The following is a 17,500-nucleotide window of genomic DNA, read 5'->3' on the forward strand; positions in this document are numbered from 1 at the left end:
GATAATTAAAACACGACTTCTTTTAAACAGGCCTGACATCAAACAGGCAATTTACGCACATAGAACTGTGAAAAGTAAAACACGAGTTTCAAACATGTGCGTGTTATTTAGGAACGCAACCTTTAAATTAGCATGCTTAGTTTCGTGGTGCCGTCTTGTACTCTTTGCATGCAGAGACACCCTCGTTAGTTGTTACAGATCAGGTGGGCTTTGCATTAATACAATTAGGGAGGATGAATAGTTCTCTGCCCATTCATCATTAAAGATCCTGTTTTCGCTGTTAACTTTTCTCTTCAGATTGTTTCATAGTGCCATTTTTTGACAGCTAACAGCAACGCGTGGAAATGTTTTTCTGGTGGTTTTTATTTTTTTTTTTTAAAGACACAGGCATATAATAGCGCCCCCAATGACCAGTCGACAAATTTAACCTACAGCCTGCTTGAATGTCTCTGCTCTGTCATTTCAAGAGCGCCTATCATTTTTACCTCCTCCGATATTAATTAATTAAATTAGCCATTGTTTTGGTTGTGAACTTGTGGCCCGCTATGTAATGGCTTGGAAAATATCTGGCCCGAGGCCAAACTTAATTGCCGACCCCTGCTGTAGAGACTCTGAGTGGAGCTCACTTTGGAAAGGGATCAGGGAGAAGCTGGATGACTGGTGTGAGGTGTGAGGGATCAGAGACCAGACTGAAGAACTGTAAACACGGGGGATGGAGAGACTGGAGTACAGCAGGGTGCCCTCATAGCAGAGATGCTGGAGTCACTTGTTCAGGTAAGCAGGACAACTCTTTTCTGCATACACACACACACACACACACACACACACACACACACACACACATACACACCCACACACACACAAACATACACACACACAGACACACACACACACACACACACACACACACACACACACACACATACACACCCACACACACACAAACATACACACGCACAGACACACACACACACACACACACACACACACACACACACATACACACCCACACACACACAAACAGACACACACACACACACACACACACACACACACATACACACACACACACACACACAAACATACACACACAGAGACACACACACACACACACACACACACACACACACACGCGCACATACACACACACACACACACACACACACACATCCGCACATGTCATATTTATCTCTTTGTCTCTCTCTCTGTTGTAGATACTGTGAGGTTGGTGAATGGAAGCAGTCGATGCTCTGGGAGAGTGGAGGTTTATCATGCAGGAGAGTGGGGCACCGTGTGTGATGATGGGTGGGATATGGCTGATGCTGCAGTGGTGTGTAGAGAGCTGGACTGTGGTGATGCTGTAGAGACTCTGAGTGGAGCTCACGTTGGAGAGGGATCAGGGAGAAGCTGGATGACTGGTGTGAGGTGTGAGGGATCAGAGTCCAGACTGAAGAACTGTGAACACGGGGGATGGAGAGACTGGAGTACAGCAGGGTGCCCTCATAGCAGAGATGCTGGAGTCACTTGTTCAGGTAAGCAGGACAACTGTTTTACGCACATGTTTGGGCACAAACAAACACACACACACACACACACACACACACACATACACATACTGTACACAAACGCACACACGCACGCACGCACACACACACACACACACACGCAGGTGGGCTAAGTGAGAGCAGTGATAATTTAGTTCATCACATACCTTTTTACATCTGTCCATAGAATAGAATAGAATAGAATAGAATATATACTTTTTTGATCCCGTGAGGGAAATTCAGTTCTCTGCATTTAAGCCAATTTAACCGAATTAGTGAACACACAGCACACAGTGAACACACAGTGAGGTGAATCACACAACCCAGAGCAGTGAGCTGCCTGCCCAACCAGCGGCGCTCGGGGAGCAGTGAGGGGTTAGGTGCCTTGCTCAAGGGCACTACAGCCATGGTGGACTGGTCGGGGATCGAACCGGCAACTCTCCGGTTACAAGCCCGGTGCGCTAACCAGTACACCACGGCTGCCCACGGCTGCCCATTATCATAATCCATATGTTTTCTAATCTGATTACTCTATAACTTGATAAATTAACAAACATAGATTAAATTTAAATATGCCTTTTATAGCTAGACAATAGTAATATACTCTACTCTCATAAATAAATGACGAATTTCAGGAGTCCAACTGGTGGGCCGTTCTCACTGCTCTGGGAGAGTGGAGCTGCTTCATAAAAAGACCAGACACACTGTGTGCAGTTCCACATTTGACCAGCAGGATGCAGAGGTTGTGTGTCGACAGCTGGGCTGTGGGGCTCCTGTAGAGGTGCTGGGAGCAGCTGCATTTGGAGAGGGAGAGGGCCAGGTGTGGTCAGAGGAGATCCAGTGTGGAGGCAACGAGACTCAGATTCACCTCTGCCCAACATCCTCTACACCCTCACACAACTGCTCTCACAAGCACGATGTTGGATTAGTTTGTACAGGTAGACTAAGAGAGACATTTTAAACATTATCCTTTATTATGAAATAATGAATTCATGTTCCAAGAAGCCAGTCAACTATGGGCTGTGTCATTGTTTTCTCAATCCCACAGATCCTGTTAGGTTGGTGGATGGGCCCAGTCGCTGTTCTGGGAGAGTGGAGCTTTATCATGTGGGAGAGTGGGGTACAGTGTGTGGTGCTGATTGGGACTACTTTGATACAGCAGTTGTGTGTAAAGAGTTGGGCTGTGGTGATGCTGTAGATTCCTTCTCAGATGTCCACTTTGGAGAGGGAGCAGGGAGAGTCTTGATGGCTGAGGTCGGCTGTGTGGGATGGGAGACCAGACTAAAGTCCTGTTCTCATAAGGGATTGGGTGAACACACATGCCAGCCTAAAAACAATGTTGGAGTCACCTGTTCAGGTAAGGTGAACATGTGACTACAGTATATTTATGTAAAAAAAACATTCCCATTATTATGCATCATATATGAGGTTTTGATGCACAATGCAAATGACAAATTATTTCCACTCAGAACACAGAGCTCCGAGGCTAGTGACCGGTTCCCACCGGTGTTCTGGGAGAGTGGAGGTGGAACATGGGACCACCTGGGGAACGGTGTGTAACGCCACATTTGACTGGCAGGATGCAGAGGTTGTGTGTCGACAGCTGGGCTGTGGGGCTCCTGTAGAGGTGCTGGGAGCAGCTGCATTTGGAGAGGGAGAGGGCCAGGTGTGGTCAGAGGAGATCCAGTGTGGAGGCAACGAGACTCAGATTCAACTTTGCCCAACATCTCCTATGAACCACAACTGCTCACATGAAATGGACGTAGGGTTACTGTGTTCTGGTAAGAGTTCATGTCCTTGGAAATTTAAGTTTAATTCTCATTTCACTTTTTTAGAATTATGTTTTTTGCTGACAATTCTTTTCAGTCTTGCAACAGTGTCATACATGGTGTGAGAACAACATGGCGTGTACTCATTTTGTTTCAACAGACTTTTCTGTTCTCAAACAGAAAATGAAGGCTTGGTCATACAGCAAGGCATTGTAATTGCATGTATCTTTGGCTGACAGGTTCAAAACTGCATGGAATTTGAAGTGTAGGGTCATTATAACACCCTCTGAATGCATGCCAAGTTCATGGAATTCCGTTCATGGAGGACCATTCCTCAAGTGAACATATGTGTACATTTAGTGACTGTACACTATGCATGCCCACACCCCATTACCCCCACACAGAGAAGCACACATATGCACAAAAGTAAACATGCACACCTGCGCACACTTATATACATACGCAAAAACTGCAAGAGGATGGAGTAGTGATGGAGACAAATCGTGATTTATTTTTGCAGAGAGAATGTGCAGAAATGAGTGGCAGTCATATTTTGTAGCGCTTTGCACTACATCTAGTTATTGTTGAAATGGTAATTAATGTGGGCAATATATATATTTTTTTTACTTTTTACATCTTACACAGGTACTGAGGACTCAGTTAGGGATTGTTCAGGTGAGATCAATGCTCTTGGTTTTCTATAGACACTTTATAACTGTAATATGCAAAAACATTATAAAATGTATATGACATGCTACACAATGCTTTGTGTGTGTTTGAGTGTGTGCATCTGTATCTGCATGTGCATGTGTGTGTGTGTGTGTGTATGTGAGAATGTGCATGCATCTGTGTTAGTCTTACTTTTCCACGTTGTCATTGCATGCAGCCACTCTGGGGCTCCTGCTCCTGCTGCTGCTGCTGGGCTCACTGGCGTTGCTGTTTGGGAACAACAGGGCACTGAGGAGAGGTGCTGCAATTATCTCATCAATAAGTAAGGGATAACGGCCGACGAGGTGACCGGTTCGATGGAAATAATGGCTAGGTGGAGGTCTAGAACTCCGGCGACGTGCGAAGCACGGAGACGGAGTTACCTCCGCCGTGCCATTATTTCCATCGAACCGGTCGACCTCGAAGGCCGTTATCCCGCTTATCTCCCGTTTGTATTCATAACCTGTATATTTAGAACATAGTTTTATTCCACCGTTGCGTCCGTTAACATCGCTAAAACTGTCTTGACTGTGGGACTACTTTTCCGCCACATATCAACTTTCTACTTGCAGGACAAAACTGCCGTTACTAGTTCTAAATGGATGGTTGCTATGGCCAAAAGCCAGTCGTTAGTTCTAAATGGCTGGTTGCTACGGCCAAAAGCCAGTAGTTAGTTCTATCTCTCCCGTTGTCAAGCGGGCATATCCCAGGATTCTGATTAACTTTATCTTTGAAAGATCGCTACTTTTATAGCCTAAATGGCATCCAACTAGCTACAATCCACCTCCGTCATATGCTACAATGTTACTATGGTTCTGCACGTCTGTATTTCAGCTTGGATGCAACGTGACAGTTCATTTAAACTTCGCAACGAGTTTGGCGAATTAATATTCAAGTGTGATACGGGAACTACTTCAAAGGTAGCAGGTTATACGAAGTTAATGGCCACCCCATCAGCCAATCAGAGAAGAGAATTCCATTGTTGAGGGAGATAAGTGTTTTTAAGTGTGATTTTATTTTGCTGTATATATTCTGTATCTGTTTGATGAGGTCAGTTTTGACTAAAATTAAAATGAACTAAATGACTACCTTTTAATTTAAGTACATGCTTTAATTCCTGACTGTATTAAATAATATCATGTGGGTCGGTACTTTACTCTTCCTATCCTGCAGCTCTCTCCAAAAGGAGACACGTGGAACTGAGTGAAGCTGTCGATGAGGAGCTGGACCACAGACTGACCACAGCCGGTTCCTCCAGAGGTCGTCATAGAGGTGAGAGGTCATCAAGCTAGGTGTACGTGCACCTCAGACAAACAAGCTATACAGTACATGCTACTCATACCACTGAGGCTAAGTATGTAGACAAGCATGTAGCCTACTGTAAAAGAAACCCAAACATTTACACTATTGGTAGAATGCCTGAATTAGCTCTCTGGTCTGTAAAACAAAAAAAAAAATAGGTGTTCATTTATATGCACATGTAAATTAAGCCTTAATGCCATCAAATGTACAGCGTTAATTGTAGTATACTGTATGCTTTAATTCACGACTGTATTAAATATTATCATGGGGTCGGTACTTTACTCTTCCTATCCTGCAGCTCTCTCCAAAAGGAGACACGTATAGACAAGCATGTAGCCTACTGTATAAACATATCACACACTGAGGGCTCAAACACACTGTTGGCAGAATGCCTGAATGAGCTCTTTGGTCTGTGATAGCGATGTTTTGAGTTGTGTGCTACTGCCACATTGGTAAAATCATCATGTAAAATCATTAGTGTCAGTTGGGTAAAACTTCTGTTCTGTAAGAAAACCACACCGGCTACACAGCTGTATCAAAGCACAGTACAGGAGCGCATGAGGAAGGGGAGGAGAATCATAACTGCCCAACCACAGTGTGCATTTGTGGTGTTTGCAGGTACATGAGAAAACTGAATCGACTGTTTTTTATAATATCCCTACATACATATACACATAGTATGTATATATATGCAAAATCAGTACACTGTCAGGCGATGTTTGTTTAGGTCGACGAATGTAACACAGCTTTAGAATTTTCCATCTGACAGCACGCCTCCTATCTGATGCTCAGAATTCCTTGTATGAAGACGTGCAGGAGGATAAAAGGAGACCCATCTCAGGTAGGGGAGAGAGAGGGGGATACTGGCTTTTCTTATCTCTCTTTACTTTTGCAGTTGTGCAGGAGGATAAAAGGAGACCCATCTCAGGTAGGGGAGAGAGAGAGAGAGAGGGGGATACTGGCTTTTCTGATCTCTCTTTACTTTTGCAGTTGTGCAGGAGGATAAAAGGAGACCCATCTCAGGTAGGGGAGAGAGAGAGAGAGGGGGATACTGGCTTTTCTGATCTCTCTTTACTTTTTCAGTTGCTTCACTGAAAGCAACTGAAGCACTATGATGATGTCACTGCTGATGACAACGAGACCAACCTTGATGATATGTTGACAGGTTTGTGGCTTCTCTGATGGGCTTATGAAATATACAGTATGTCTGTTTACGGTAGTTCTGTTGCTAGTATTAGAGCTACTGACTAAACTACTAAAATATTTTTATTTTGATTTTTTACCTTAACTGATCTAAATTGGTTGGTTGGCCAAAGATGGCCCGCTAGTAGTAGGCTATTATTTGGCCCCCTGTTATTCTGTATTCTGGTAGTCTGATTTTTAAAATAAATTTTTTTTACGATATTGACTTAGAAATAGCCTATTCACCAATCAATCAGTGTTCAGCAGTGTTATTCTATTATGCCATGTATAGCATGCAGCTCCAATGGGTGCTATAGAGTGGCTGGTGGAGTTGGATGATTTAGTGAGAGGATTTATGTCAACAGAGTCTTTGAGAGAGGAGGGGCTGGAGGATTATGATGACATCACCACTGATGAGAATGCCTCTAAATGACTAAGGGTGAGTGTATGTACTGTATCAGCATGTTTGAGTTATCATGCCATACCATATTCACAGATTAAATACACACATGAAAAATGAACTATCAATGTCCCAGTCTGTCTTAATGAGCATGACTGCCAGATGTTTACCTATTACTATAAATAAATAAGCAAACAATCATTGATTTCAGTATTAATCAGTACACACTTTGTTTTGGTGTTGATTGGTCAGTGGTGTGAGTGACTGTTGCCAGGGATGGATTATGATGATGTGGGGGCGGAGTCTGAGGAGTGACACATGAAGAGGCCAGCAGAGCAGAGGACTCATCAGCTGTGGTGGACTGGAACTCTGAGCTTTTTGTTGAGATGCCATTTATATATTTGATAGCTTTTGACAAAGTATGTGCAAAGCTTAATTTCAATGGATATTTTGAAAGTTCTTAACTTGTTATGCCATTTATATTGAAAGATGTTTTTTTTAGGATTTGTATAGTAGTCAGGGGGAAAACTTGCAACATCTTCAGGACATCTACTGAACATTTCTGGATGATAACATTACATTAAGTAAATAAGCAAAATAGCATTATTTCAACACACCTTAAATGAACATGCACAACAGATCTGAATTCCACCAACTGCAGACTCTGATACCATCTTTCCATCCAGGATGTGGCTAGGCTGGTACGCAGGGGGTTGCTAAGGGACGGTATCCAGGATGTGGCTAAGATGGTATCAGAATCTAAAACTGGTGACATTTTACCTAAGAGGGTTGAAACAGAGCAGTAATTAAGGTGTTTGCTTTCACCAACTGATGGGTTTTCCCATATCTCACACATGATCTTTTGGGCCCACCATCGACTTCAAGGCAGCGCTGGCTGGAAGGTGCTAGAGTTAGGTGGCCGGTGGCAGCACTGCCTTGAAGTCGACGGTGGGGGCCTGAAACAACGTCAAGCTGCACATCACACTTCAGATTTTGCACTTAGACCATTAACATAGAACTCAAAATGACTGATTGGGGATGTGAACTGTGATATCAAATATGCATTTGATATGTACCTTCACCTTTGACCACTTTTCAGGATCATTTGCTTGGAGTATTAGGGATTGCATTGTTTGGACCCTCCCCGTAAGGGTGATATTATAAGACTTTTTTGGCAGACATTTTGGAAATATGCCAACAACAAAATTGTCACCTTTTTTTATGTTATCATCCAGAAATATTTACTAGATGTCCTAAGGATACCAGAAATGCAAAAAACTCAATAACATTTTTTTTTTTTTTTTTTTTTTAAGTGGTGCAGCTGGAGTTCATGTGTGTGTATTTCTAGGATTGTTATAGGCTTTTGCATTTCCTGATATGCTTGCTGACTTTCCGGCAATATTCTTTTGTGTTTTTCCATGCAAATAGCATTTATATTTACATTAAACTTAAGCTGAATAGTTAGTGTCTCAAGACAAATATACCTATGTTTGGTGGTAATGGTAAGAATGTGTCTACTTTTTCAATAACAAAGACTTGTAAGCAGCAATAACATGAGTAGTATAATAATCACTGTATATTTGCTTCTGCTTTGCTGATATTTTTTTCTTAACATTTACCATCAATACAGTTTAAGCACATCTTCTAATCTTCTTGTACTGTTGTTGGACTATGCATCATAGACCCAATTTAGTCATGTGTTTGGCAACTGAAACATCCAGGTGTAAATAAACATTACCATTATTAGCGGTCAGAAGTAAATGTGTCCCTTATTAAATCATTGGTGAACAAGCTCTACTGAGCAAGATCATATTTAGTGCTCACAGCCTTCAATCTCTCTGCAAACATTTGATTGGCTGAAGGATATGTTTTTGGCAGAGACTATTTGCACCCGGGTGTAAATAATGAACATTACTATTTACACCCGGGTGCAAATAATGAACATTACTATTTACACCCGGGTGTAAATAGTGTAATAATCAACATTACTATTTACACCCGGGTGTAAATAGTGTAATAATCAACAATACTATTTACACCCGATGTCTAACATCCATGTTTTGTGTCAATAGGCCTGTGTATTTACCAGCTCTACGGTAGGCTAGGCCTAATTTAGTTTTGAACAGTTTTTGGCTGTTTTGCCATGTCTGGGTTACTTGGAAGTGATTATACAAATATTAGCCTAATGAGTGGTCATGTGGTAGCTTTATCAAAGACAAGCTACTTTAAAGAGTTGTTTTCTGAGTTGTCTTCCAGGCAGCGCTGCCGCTGTTGACTTAAAAGCACTTAATCCTACTCCTAACCTTAACCCTAACCTTAACCTAACCTTAACCTAACCTTAACCCTAACCTTAACCCATGCCTAAGCGCCTTCCAGGCAGCGTTGGGGGCTCAAAGTCAAAACACAACCTTTCTACTAACAACTACTGACATCACATCTCACCATTGTCACAGACCTCTGAAGTTCGCCTACAAAAAAACTACGGGCTTAACGATCAAATACATTCCAAGACTGAAACGATCAAATACATTCAAAGACAATATAGAGAATAGCCTTTCTTGACAGCACTTTGGTCAACTGTGGTTGTTTTTTAAATGTGCTATATAAATAAATTGACATTGACATTGACATTGACATTGACATCGTTCCTTGGCGAGCTTAAGCCTGAATTCTATCAGGCTTGTTGGTTGTAGCGCTATCCTATTGCTTGGAGAGGGATTTTTAAAGACAACCATTTATCCCAGCCCTTCGATTGAGCCCTGCCTATGGTGAGTTACCAGACCCTACATATTGATGTGGGTCTGGCTCATCAGGCTAGAAACATGCTGCATACCTTTGCAATCCCTTTTTGATTCAATGTCTACTATCCCACTGCTTCAGAAATCTGATAGTCAGCTCAAGTTGCAGTAGAAATAAAATATTTTTTTTCTTAAATCTGATTTGCTCAGATTGGCTCCAGCTAGTATGACATGTTTTAATTTCCCTCACGGGTATACTATACTAATGTGATTGGACTGAGTAAAACAGGCCAAAAACAAACACTGATCTCTCAGTAATTTTCACATTGCTTTATTGATCAATCACACAAGCCAACAAATGTACTTATTTACTGTATTGTATTGACTGTAACAACAATAACAAAAAAAATATATTGTTGTTGATAGGAGGAAAAAGAAATCTCTACAGTGCAAAATAACATCTGTAAATCCTAAACAGATTGGAAAAGTGCGTTAGTGACTTCAACTAGGTCACCTCAATGTTTCTGTGTTTGTGAACCATTTTCTGTAGGAGTAAGGTGGACTTTAATGGGTCCGCCCTAAATGCTTTTATGATTTCGGTGCAGAAAATGATCAGGGCCATGTTTCCCAGATTCATTAAGAAGCTCTTAAGTACTAAGAACGTCTTAGGAGCATTCTTAGAAGGTCCTTAGAGCGTCCTTAGAGCGCCCCTAAGAAGTTCTTAGCACTTATGAGCTTCTTACCGAATCTGGGAAACGCGGCCCAGATCCAGATCTTAGCGCTTGGTATAAAAAGGCACCAGGTAATCGCCATGTTGGGTGTCCATCTTGAGGAGGTCAAGCCCTGCTAGTTTTTAGTGAATGCTTAGGAGCAGACAGAGTGAGTCCAGGTATCGTTTCTACTGTGACCTATATTCCAATCCATAGTGCATTAAAATTCCCTTCTCGTTAGAAAGTTTGGGTTGCTTGCTTGCTTATGTGTGTGTGAGACTATGAAAGTGTTTTTTCTTCTCCTTTTAACCAAGGAATTTGTACCATTTCCAAACAACCCATGTATCCCATGCGAGTCCCTCATAATAAAATAAGCTTGTTTAATTTTTAGGCAGAAATCGCCCTCAACTTTGTACTTCTATTCACATTTAGCAATGATCATCATTCATTTGGCATGTCACAGTCCCAAATTTATGAAATGGTGACCTTTTAAAAAGCTTTGTTTTCTTGCTCTATTGAAACACTCAGTGTGAGTGACAATGTGAGAATCAGCTGGTGGTGGTTGCTGTGGCCTGATCAAGTGAAGAAGAAAGACAGACATTTAAAAGCAACCTCCATTACTTGCGCGTGAATTTCATGGACAGGTTCTTCCATTGTATTGACAAATGAATTACAGTTTTTGCCCGTTGCTTGAACACTATAGACCCATGCTAAGACTAAAGTAACACAACTTTAAGTTTTGTTGCCATATCTCAAACACCTATACCTATACCTTAAACAAAAGTGCTGCTTTGCACTCTAGTTGCAATTCTGCAACACACTTACTCCTTTATGCAACACACTTGGTCCTGCATACTACTCTCTATGTCATACTAAGACACTTTGGTCAAAAATGAAATCTCAGAGTACCATTTGTTAAACACATGTATCCAAAATACAAAACACATCGGGTAATTGCAACCACTCAAATACACACCTGAACGCACTTACTTGCAAAACTGAACACCAATCAGCCATCTACAAAAAGCCCATTCGTTTAGCCATTGGAAATGGTGATGTGAATGGTATATTTCCCAGTGTTGTGTCATTGTTTCCTTGTGTAGAGTTTTGGCACAATGAGTGAAGTTTTTCTGAATGTATTCAAGCAAATATGTTTTATATAAAGTAGACTAGAGTATTCCTCCTGATTTGCAAGTGTATGCATATTATGCAAGTGTGTTTCATTTTGTCACCAGAGTTACATTTTGACAAAGGATTGTTGGGTTTTGATTGCAGAGTTTAGGTACTGATAGAAGAGTTTCAATTTGGCATACATGTGAAAGGTTTATTTCCTAGTGTTGAGTTATGTTCACTAGTGTGTAGAGTTTTGGTACAGTGAGCAAAGTTTTGCAAAATGTGTTCAAGCAAGGGGCAAAAACTGTAATGTGGGTCTGCTGTGACTCAGTTACAGACGGCAGGTGTGGGTCAATGTGTTGTTACAGTTTTTGCCCCTTGCTTGAACACATTTTGCAAAACTTTGCTCACTGTACCAAAACTCTACACACTAGTGAACATAACTCAACACTAGGAAATAAACCTTTCACATGTATGCCAAATTGAAACTCTTCTATCAGTACCTAAACTCTGCAATCAAAACCCAACAATCCTTTGTCAAAATGTAACTCTGGTGACAAAATGAAACACACTTGCATAATATGCATACACTTGCAAATCAGGAGGAATACTCTAGTCTACTTTATATAAAACATATTTGCTTGAATACATTCAGAAAAACTTCACTCATTGTGCCAAAACTCTACACAAGGAAACAATGACACAACACTGGGAAATATACCATTCACATCACCATTTCCAATGGCTAAACGAATGGGCTTTTTGTAGATGGCTGATTGGTGTTCAGTTTTGCAAGTAAGTGCGTTCAGGTGTGTATTTGAGTGGTTGCAATTACCCGATGTGTTTTGTATTTTGGATACATGTGTTTAACAAATGGTACTCTGAGATTTCATTTTTGACCAAAGTGTCTTAGTATGACATAGAGAGTAGTATGCAGGACCAAGTGTGTTGCATAAAGGAGTAAGTGTGTTGCAGAATTGCAACTAGAGTGCAAAGCAGCACTTTTGTTTAAGGTATAGGTATAGGTGTTTGAGATATGGCAACAAAACTTAAAGTTGTGTTACTTTAGTCTTAGCATGGGTCTATAGTGTTCAAGCAACGGGCAAAAACTGTAATCAAAACCGGAACTTGTACTAGGGCATGTAGCCAAATCAGTTGGCTGGTCATCATCAGAATATTGCTGACTAACAGCACAAACAACTGTCCAATTCCAGTTTGGCTTAGACTCAGTGGCAGGGGTTACTTTTTTCATATGACATTGACCCAGTAAAAGGAGGACTTTGAGGAGTGATGTTTTTGGAAACAAAGACGGAAAAAGACAAACACTGTGATGTCTGTAGTACGAGGAAGAGTACAAGCAAGGGGCCCAGGAAGAAGGGCAGGCCAGTGAGAGGAGCAGTGAGAGGTGCAGGAGCAGAGAGAGGAGCAGGGCCAGGGAGAAGAGTAGGCCCAAGGAGAGGGCAAGGTAGAGGTGTAAGAATGTGTGGTGATGGCATTCCAAGGGCTGCAAGAACAGTAGTCAGTGTTGAAATTTGTGCCACTATCATTGCCCATGTAATCAACCTCGGTCTTTCACTAAGAAAGGCTGGTGAGAATACACTTAAATATCAGATGCAATGTTGTTTAGAATGCTCTTGTGTGCTTCATGGATATTTTGTTCACTGCAAGCAATACTGTACAACTTTTTCTGTTCTATCATACTGTAAACAGTATTCTACTGTACCTCCTGTATAAACAATAAAAAAAAAATGCTTTTTTTTGGAATGCTTTTGAATGTGAACATTACATGTGGATATACAGTTTCCAACCAAGATTTTTTTGTGTAAAAATGGTGGATTGCATGTTTTGCATGCAAATACATGTAAAACTGAAACATACAAGTCTTTGCAGTTTTTGTAATGTCAACAATAGCCAGTATTTTGAAACCTAGTGTACTCTGACTGACTGCATGTAGGCCTATCTTGTGAAGTGAAAACAAGTTTTATTCTTTGACAGAATGATTCCATTTTGAGTCAGATTTCCAGTGTTTTGTTAAAATTAGTGTGTGCAGAGAAATGACGAGTTAGTGTATATGTAACAAAATGTGGTGTAACGAGTTAGTGTATATGTAACAAAATGTGGTGTAACAACATGGAATGTGTTTTTGAGAGGAAAATGATCCATTTGGCCATTTGTGTTTTGTAGGTGTGAGTCTGTGTTTAGAGTTTTGAAAATGTGTCAAATGAATGGACAAACGCTTGTTAGCGATTGAAAAAAACTGTAACACAATTAGCACATTAGCATCGGTCTTTTGTGGCCATACCATTCAGACATTTCATGTCCTTTTCACACAATATGCAGTCAGTGAACACATTTCCACAATGCTTACATTTTCTTAACAGACAAGCTATACCTAAATTATGGATTGTTTTTCTATTATTTATGAATGTTAACAACACACATCCCACAATAGCAAACACAATATTCCAAACCGTAGATACCATAGACATATATATATATATATATATATATTAGAGGTGGGCATAGATTAATTTTGTTAATCTAGATTAATCTCACTGTAATCTTGAAATTAATCTAGATAAATTTTAGGTGCACCAGTGCAAAATTTAGGTGCACCCACATTTTTCATTGCATCGCCTTTAACGCTAAAAGGTCCCCTTTTTATTGCTGTCCTTTCATATAATGATTTTTTAACAACAAAACGTCTAGAAAAAGCTTGAAACACAATAACAGATTTTTTTCTTTACAAAATTATTTATATAAGCTTATTCTATTCTACATACTGAAATGTCTGATATTCATGACGGCACACTTTATGCATATTGCAGCCTACTATATTACAACTCTGCCTCTTTAATTCAGCTGTCTGCTTGAAACCTCAAAATGTAAACAAAGCCTAGCATAGTTGGCTAGTTTATCATAGTTTACTAGTTGGACTGCTCAGTCTCCCCACGTGTGTTTACTGTAAGTTTCAATGTGGGCTAATAGCCTACTTTTTCTCCTTTCGAGTTTTGGAGTTGGAAAACATTGGTATTGAGATTATCATCCAACTCATGCAAGAGTGACTTGAATGTAAGAGTTTAAATAAACTTTCTGCAGCAATGATGCTAACCGGAATTTATATTAATTTAGCTAACGTCTTCTATATGCATCATTGCTTTCACGATAGTGAATGTTTTATTTGGATTAAATGTGCATGTCGAGGGGCGGGTCGCGACTCGCGAGTGTCCATTGAGCGCGCACGGGAGAGTGAGGGAGAGGGAGAGGGAGAGGGAGAGGGAGAGAAAGCGGGCCAAGGAGAGGGGGGTTACTTTTATTAGGAATGAGCGATCAGGTGCCATTCGGGAGGGGTCTGAGCTTATCGTCCATGTTGGGAGGATGTATCATTGGTTACTGTTTGGTAAAGTTGCACGCATAGTCTACAATGACAGCTTGTGAAAGAAAGCAGCCGAGCAGCGTCAGGTGCACCAGTGCGACCTAGACTTTTTTCAGGCGCACTCTTAAACATTGGCGTTCGCGCTAAGATATCAAGGTGAAAGTGATCATAGCTTGCGTGGTATAGACCCAGCTCCCAGCCCAACTTTGAGAATAGATTAACGCCGATATTTTTTTTATCGCCCGATAAGAGTTGCACGATAACGCAGCACGTTAACGCCGATAACGGCCCACCACTAATATATATATATATATATCTATGGTAGATACAGTATAAAAACCTCTGCTTCTGCAATGATATAGAATAGAATAGAATAAGTCTTTAATTGTCCACCTGGGTGGAAAATTGTCTTTGGCTCACCAGAACACAGAATAAAGAAACACATTAACTGGACATACAGTAATCTGGACATACAGCAACTGGACATACAGCAGAGAAAGCAACAATGGTTACAAAATCAGTATAAAATCAAATGAACAGAAGGTACACGGACCCTGTAGGCTACCATTTCGGGCACGAACACTCTCACCCCCCACCACTCCCCTCTGAGGATGAAATGGAAAGCGCTGCTATGCTACAGGAATTCTCTTTCTACAGACTGCTGGCTGTATATTCCCTATATTTCATACTTAATTGTCAAAGATGCATATTTAGTTTTTGTATTATTGCGCTTCACAACTGCAGGAGGACCCCGAGAACGAATCTTCTTTAGTGCTGCTTTAAAAAGCTGCTTATATAAAAGCTGTTTCTATTCATTAGTATTCCTTGTGTTCAGCAGCTGAGATGAGCTATGATAGAGGTTCACTGTGGTGGGGCGGGACAGTGAATGTGTATGTGTTGGAGTGAGAGAGGAAGGCTATTTATTTATTTACTTAGTTGCTTAGTTACTTATTTTAAGACAATTTGTAACAGGCCTATGCAATGATTTGAACAACATCCACACACTGTCAAATACTCCACCTCCCAGCTGCCATCTGCTTTGGAGTAACCTCAACTGTTACATCATGTATGATGGAAGCATGAATGAATAAACTGTCAAGTAAAAAAGAAAACAGTTCTCCATTCCTAACCAATCCATTCCCAGTTTCTAAATGACCATCTCACGACAGGCCAAGGCCAGCTGTCTCTGTCCATGGTGCTGATACATGGTGCCTATTGATCAGGGGCAAGAAATTGATCTGTAGGACCGATGATCATGAATAAGCGTTCATATTATTTTACTTTACATGAAATTGAGAAGCATCACATGTTTGTCAGCATATCACACAGTGCTCCATGGTGACTCCATGAGCTCTATGGCTACTCACTCATGTCATGGGCCTGGTGATCTCTTATGTTGGGAGCTCCACAGCGCCCCCCTATTGGCCCATTTAAAGCTGTGGTCAGATCATGAACTGCAGCTGGTCAGACCTTGGGTGTGTCTGAAACATAAGTGCACACACTGGGCAGCGTGCATTTTCCGGAAGTTACGACAGAATAGACTGTCCGAAAGTCAAGCACTCTCACTAGATGGGTACTTCGTTTGGCGTGATTTCCAAGCGTGCATCGATGCATCTTTTTTGGCCTCAGATATCCCATAATCCAGGTCAAGCTCCACACGTCATGCAAATCATCAACACACCCCCCTCACTGTGTCAGGTGATGCCAACTAGTTTGTGCTGTCCAAATGTAGGTAGGGACGCATACTGAGGAGCAAGCTAACTGAGACGCTACTGGAAAGAAGGTCCAGCATGCGCCCTTGACTTTTGGACACGGCCCTTCTTCTCACCCAACCTGACCTGAGCTCAACCCTTATTGAAGCCCTGATTTGAAAGGGGTATTAGGCCTGGCAATTTGATACCCACAACCAGGTAGTCCAGTGATTATTCGGATATTCTACTCATATTGTTATTAATGTTGTATTCAGTAAAAGATTGCAAAGCGCTGGTATATTTCAATATTCATATATTTAAATTATTTTACGCAACACAGTATTAAGCTTTTGGCTTTCAGATTCCACTTGCAGGGGAAATATGATCATGTGACCTCTCCTCAGTGGCCACTAAAGACTGATATGAGTGTTATCAAGTGTTCATTATTGTTATCATCAACACACCTTGGAAAGAAGATTAGTGTTAGTAAGGACTCACACATCCTTCTTCCTCATGGTGAAATATACATGTACATATTTTACAAAACTATTCTGAAGCTTGTGTTGATCATGCTTGTGGTTACTGACTGAGACTGTTTTGCTTCAGTGTAGACACCTTATGCCACCTGCACCCCCCACAATCACAAATCTCTGGAAGTGACTTCCTGACCGGGGGGGGGGCTGACTGTATACTGTAGATACTTTTTTTTCTCTCTCTCTGTCTCTCTCTCTCTCCTCTCTCTGTTCACTACCGGTTTGACATATATGGAGAGCAGTCTAAACCGCGCCATCTGATTTGCCTCTCAAGTGTTCTTGATGGTTTCCTATCGCTCTACTAATATGGTCACATCGAGTGTGATTGGCGGCTCAGGCATACGCACAGGGTCTAGGTGTTGAGAGGAGGAGTCAGTGAGTCGTCTGGGGGATCAGAGGTGCGGGTTGTGCTGTCTGCTGAGCCCCAAACTCAG

At 41.3% G+C, this 17,500-nt stretch overlaps 1 protein-coding gene and 1 long non-coding RNA gene across 2 annotated transcripts in view; both read left to right on the forward strand.

Moving 5' to 3' along the window:
• Positions 1–3,529, forward strand: part of LOC134061676 (scavenger receptor cysteine-rich type 1 protein M130-like) — a 7,441-nt gene extending 3,912 nt beyond the window's left edge. The window contains exons 5-9 of the mRNA XM_062517430.1: positions 1,215–1,532; positions 2,180–2,482; positions 2,593–2,901; positions 3,014–3,325; positions 3,474–3,529. Of these exons, the coding sequence (XP_062373414.1) occupies positions 1,215–1,532; positions 2,180–2,482; positions 2,593–2,901; positions 3,014–3,325; positions 3,474–3,529 (1,298 nt within the window). The remainder of the gene's footprint in view (positions 1–1,214; positions 1,533–2,179; positions 2,483–2,592; positions 2,902–3,013; positions 3,326–3,473) is intronic.
• A 2,300-nt stretch (positions 3,530–5,829) lies between these two features.
• Positions 5,830–8,653, forward strand: LOC134062533 (uncharacterized). The gene is made up of 5 exons (XR_009935467.1): positions 5,830–5,941; positions 6,093–6,164; positions 6,314–6,488; positions 6,871–6,944; positions 7,158–8,653. It is a non-coding gene; the product is annotated as an uncharacterized LOC134062533 (long non-coding RNA).
• Positions 8,654–17,500: the final 8,847 nt, after the last annotated feature.

This window comes from Sardina pilchardus, chromosome 17 (assembly GCF_963854185.1).
Source record: "Sardina pilchardus chromosome 17, fSarPil1.1, whole genome shotgun sequence".
NCBI classification, from domain to species: Eukaryota; Metazoa; Chordata; class Actinopteri; order Clupeiformes; family Clupeidae; genus Sardina; species Sardina pilchardus.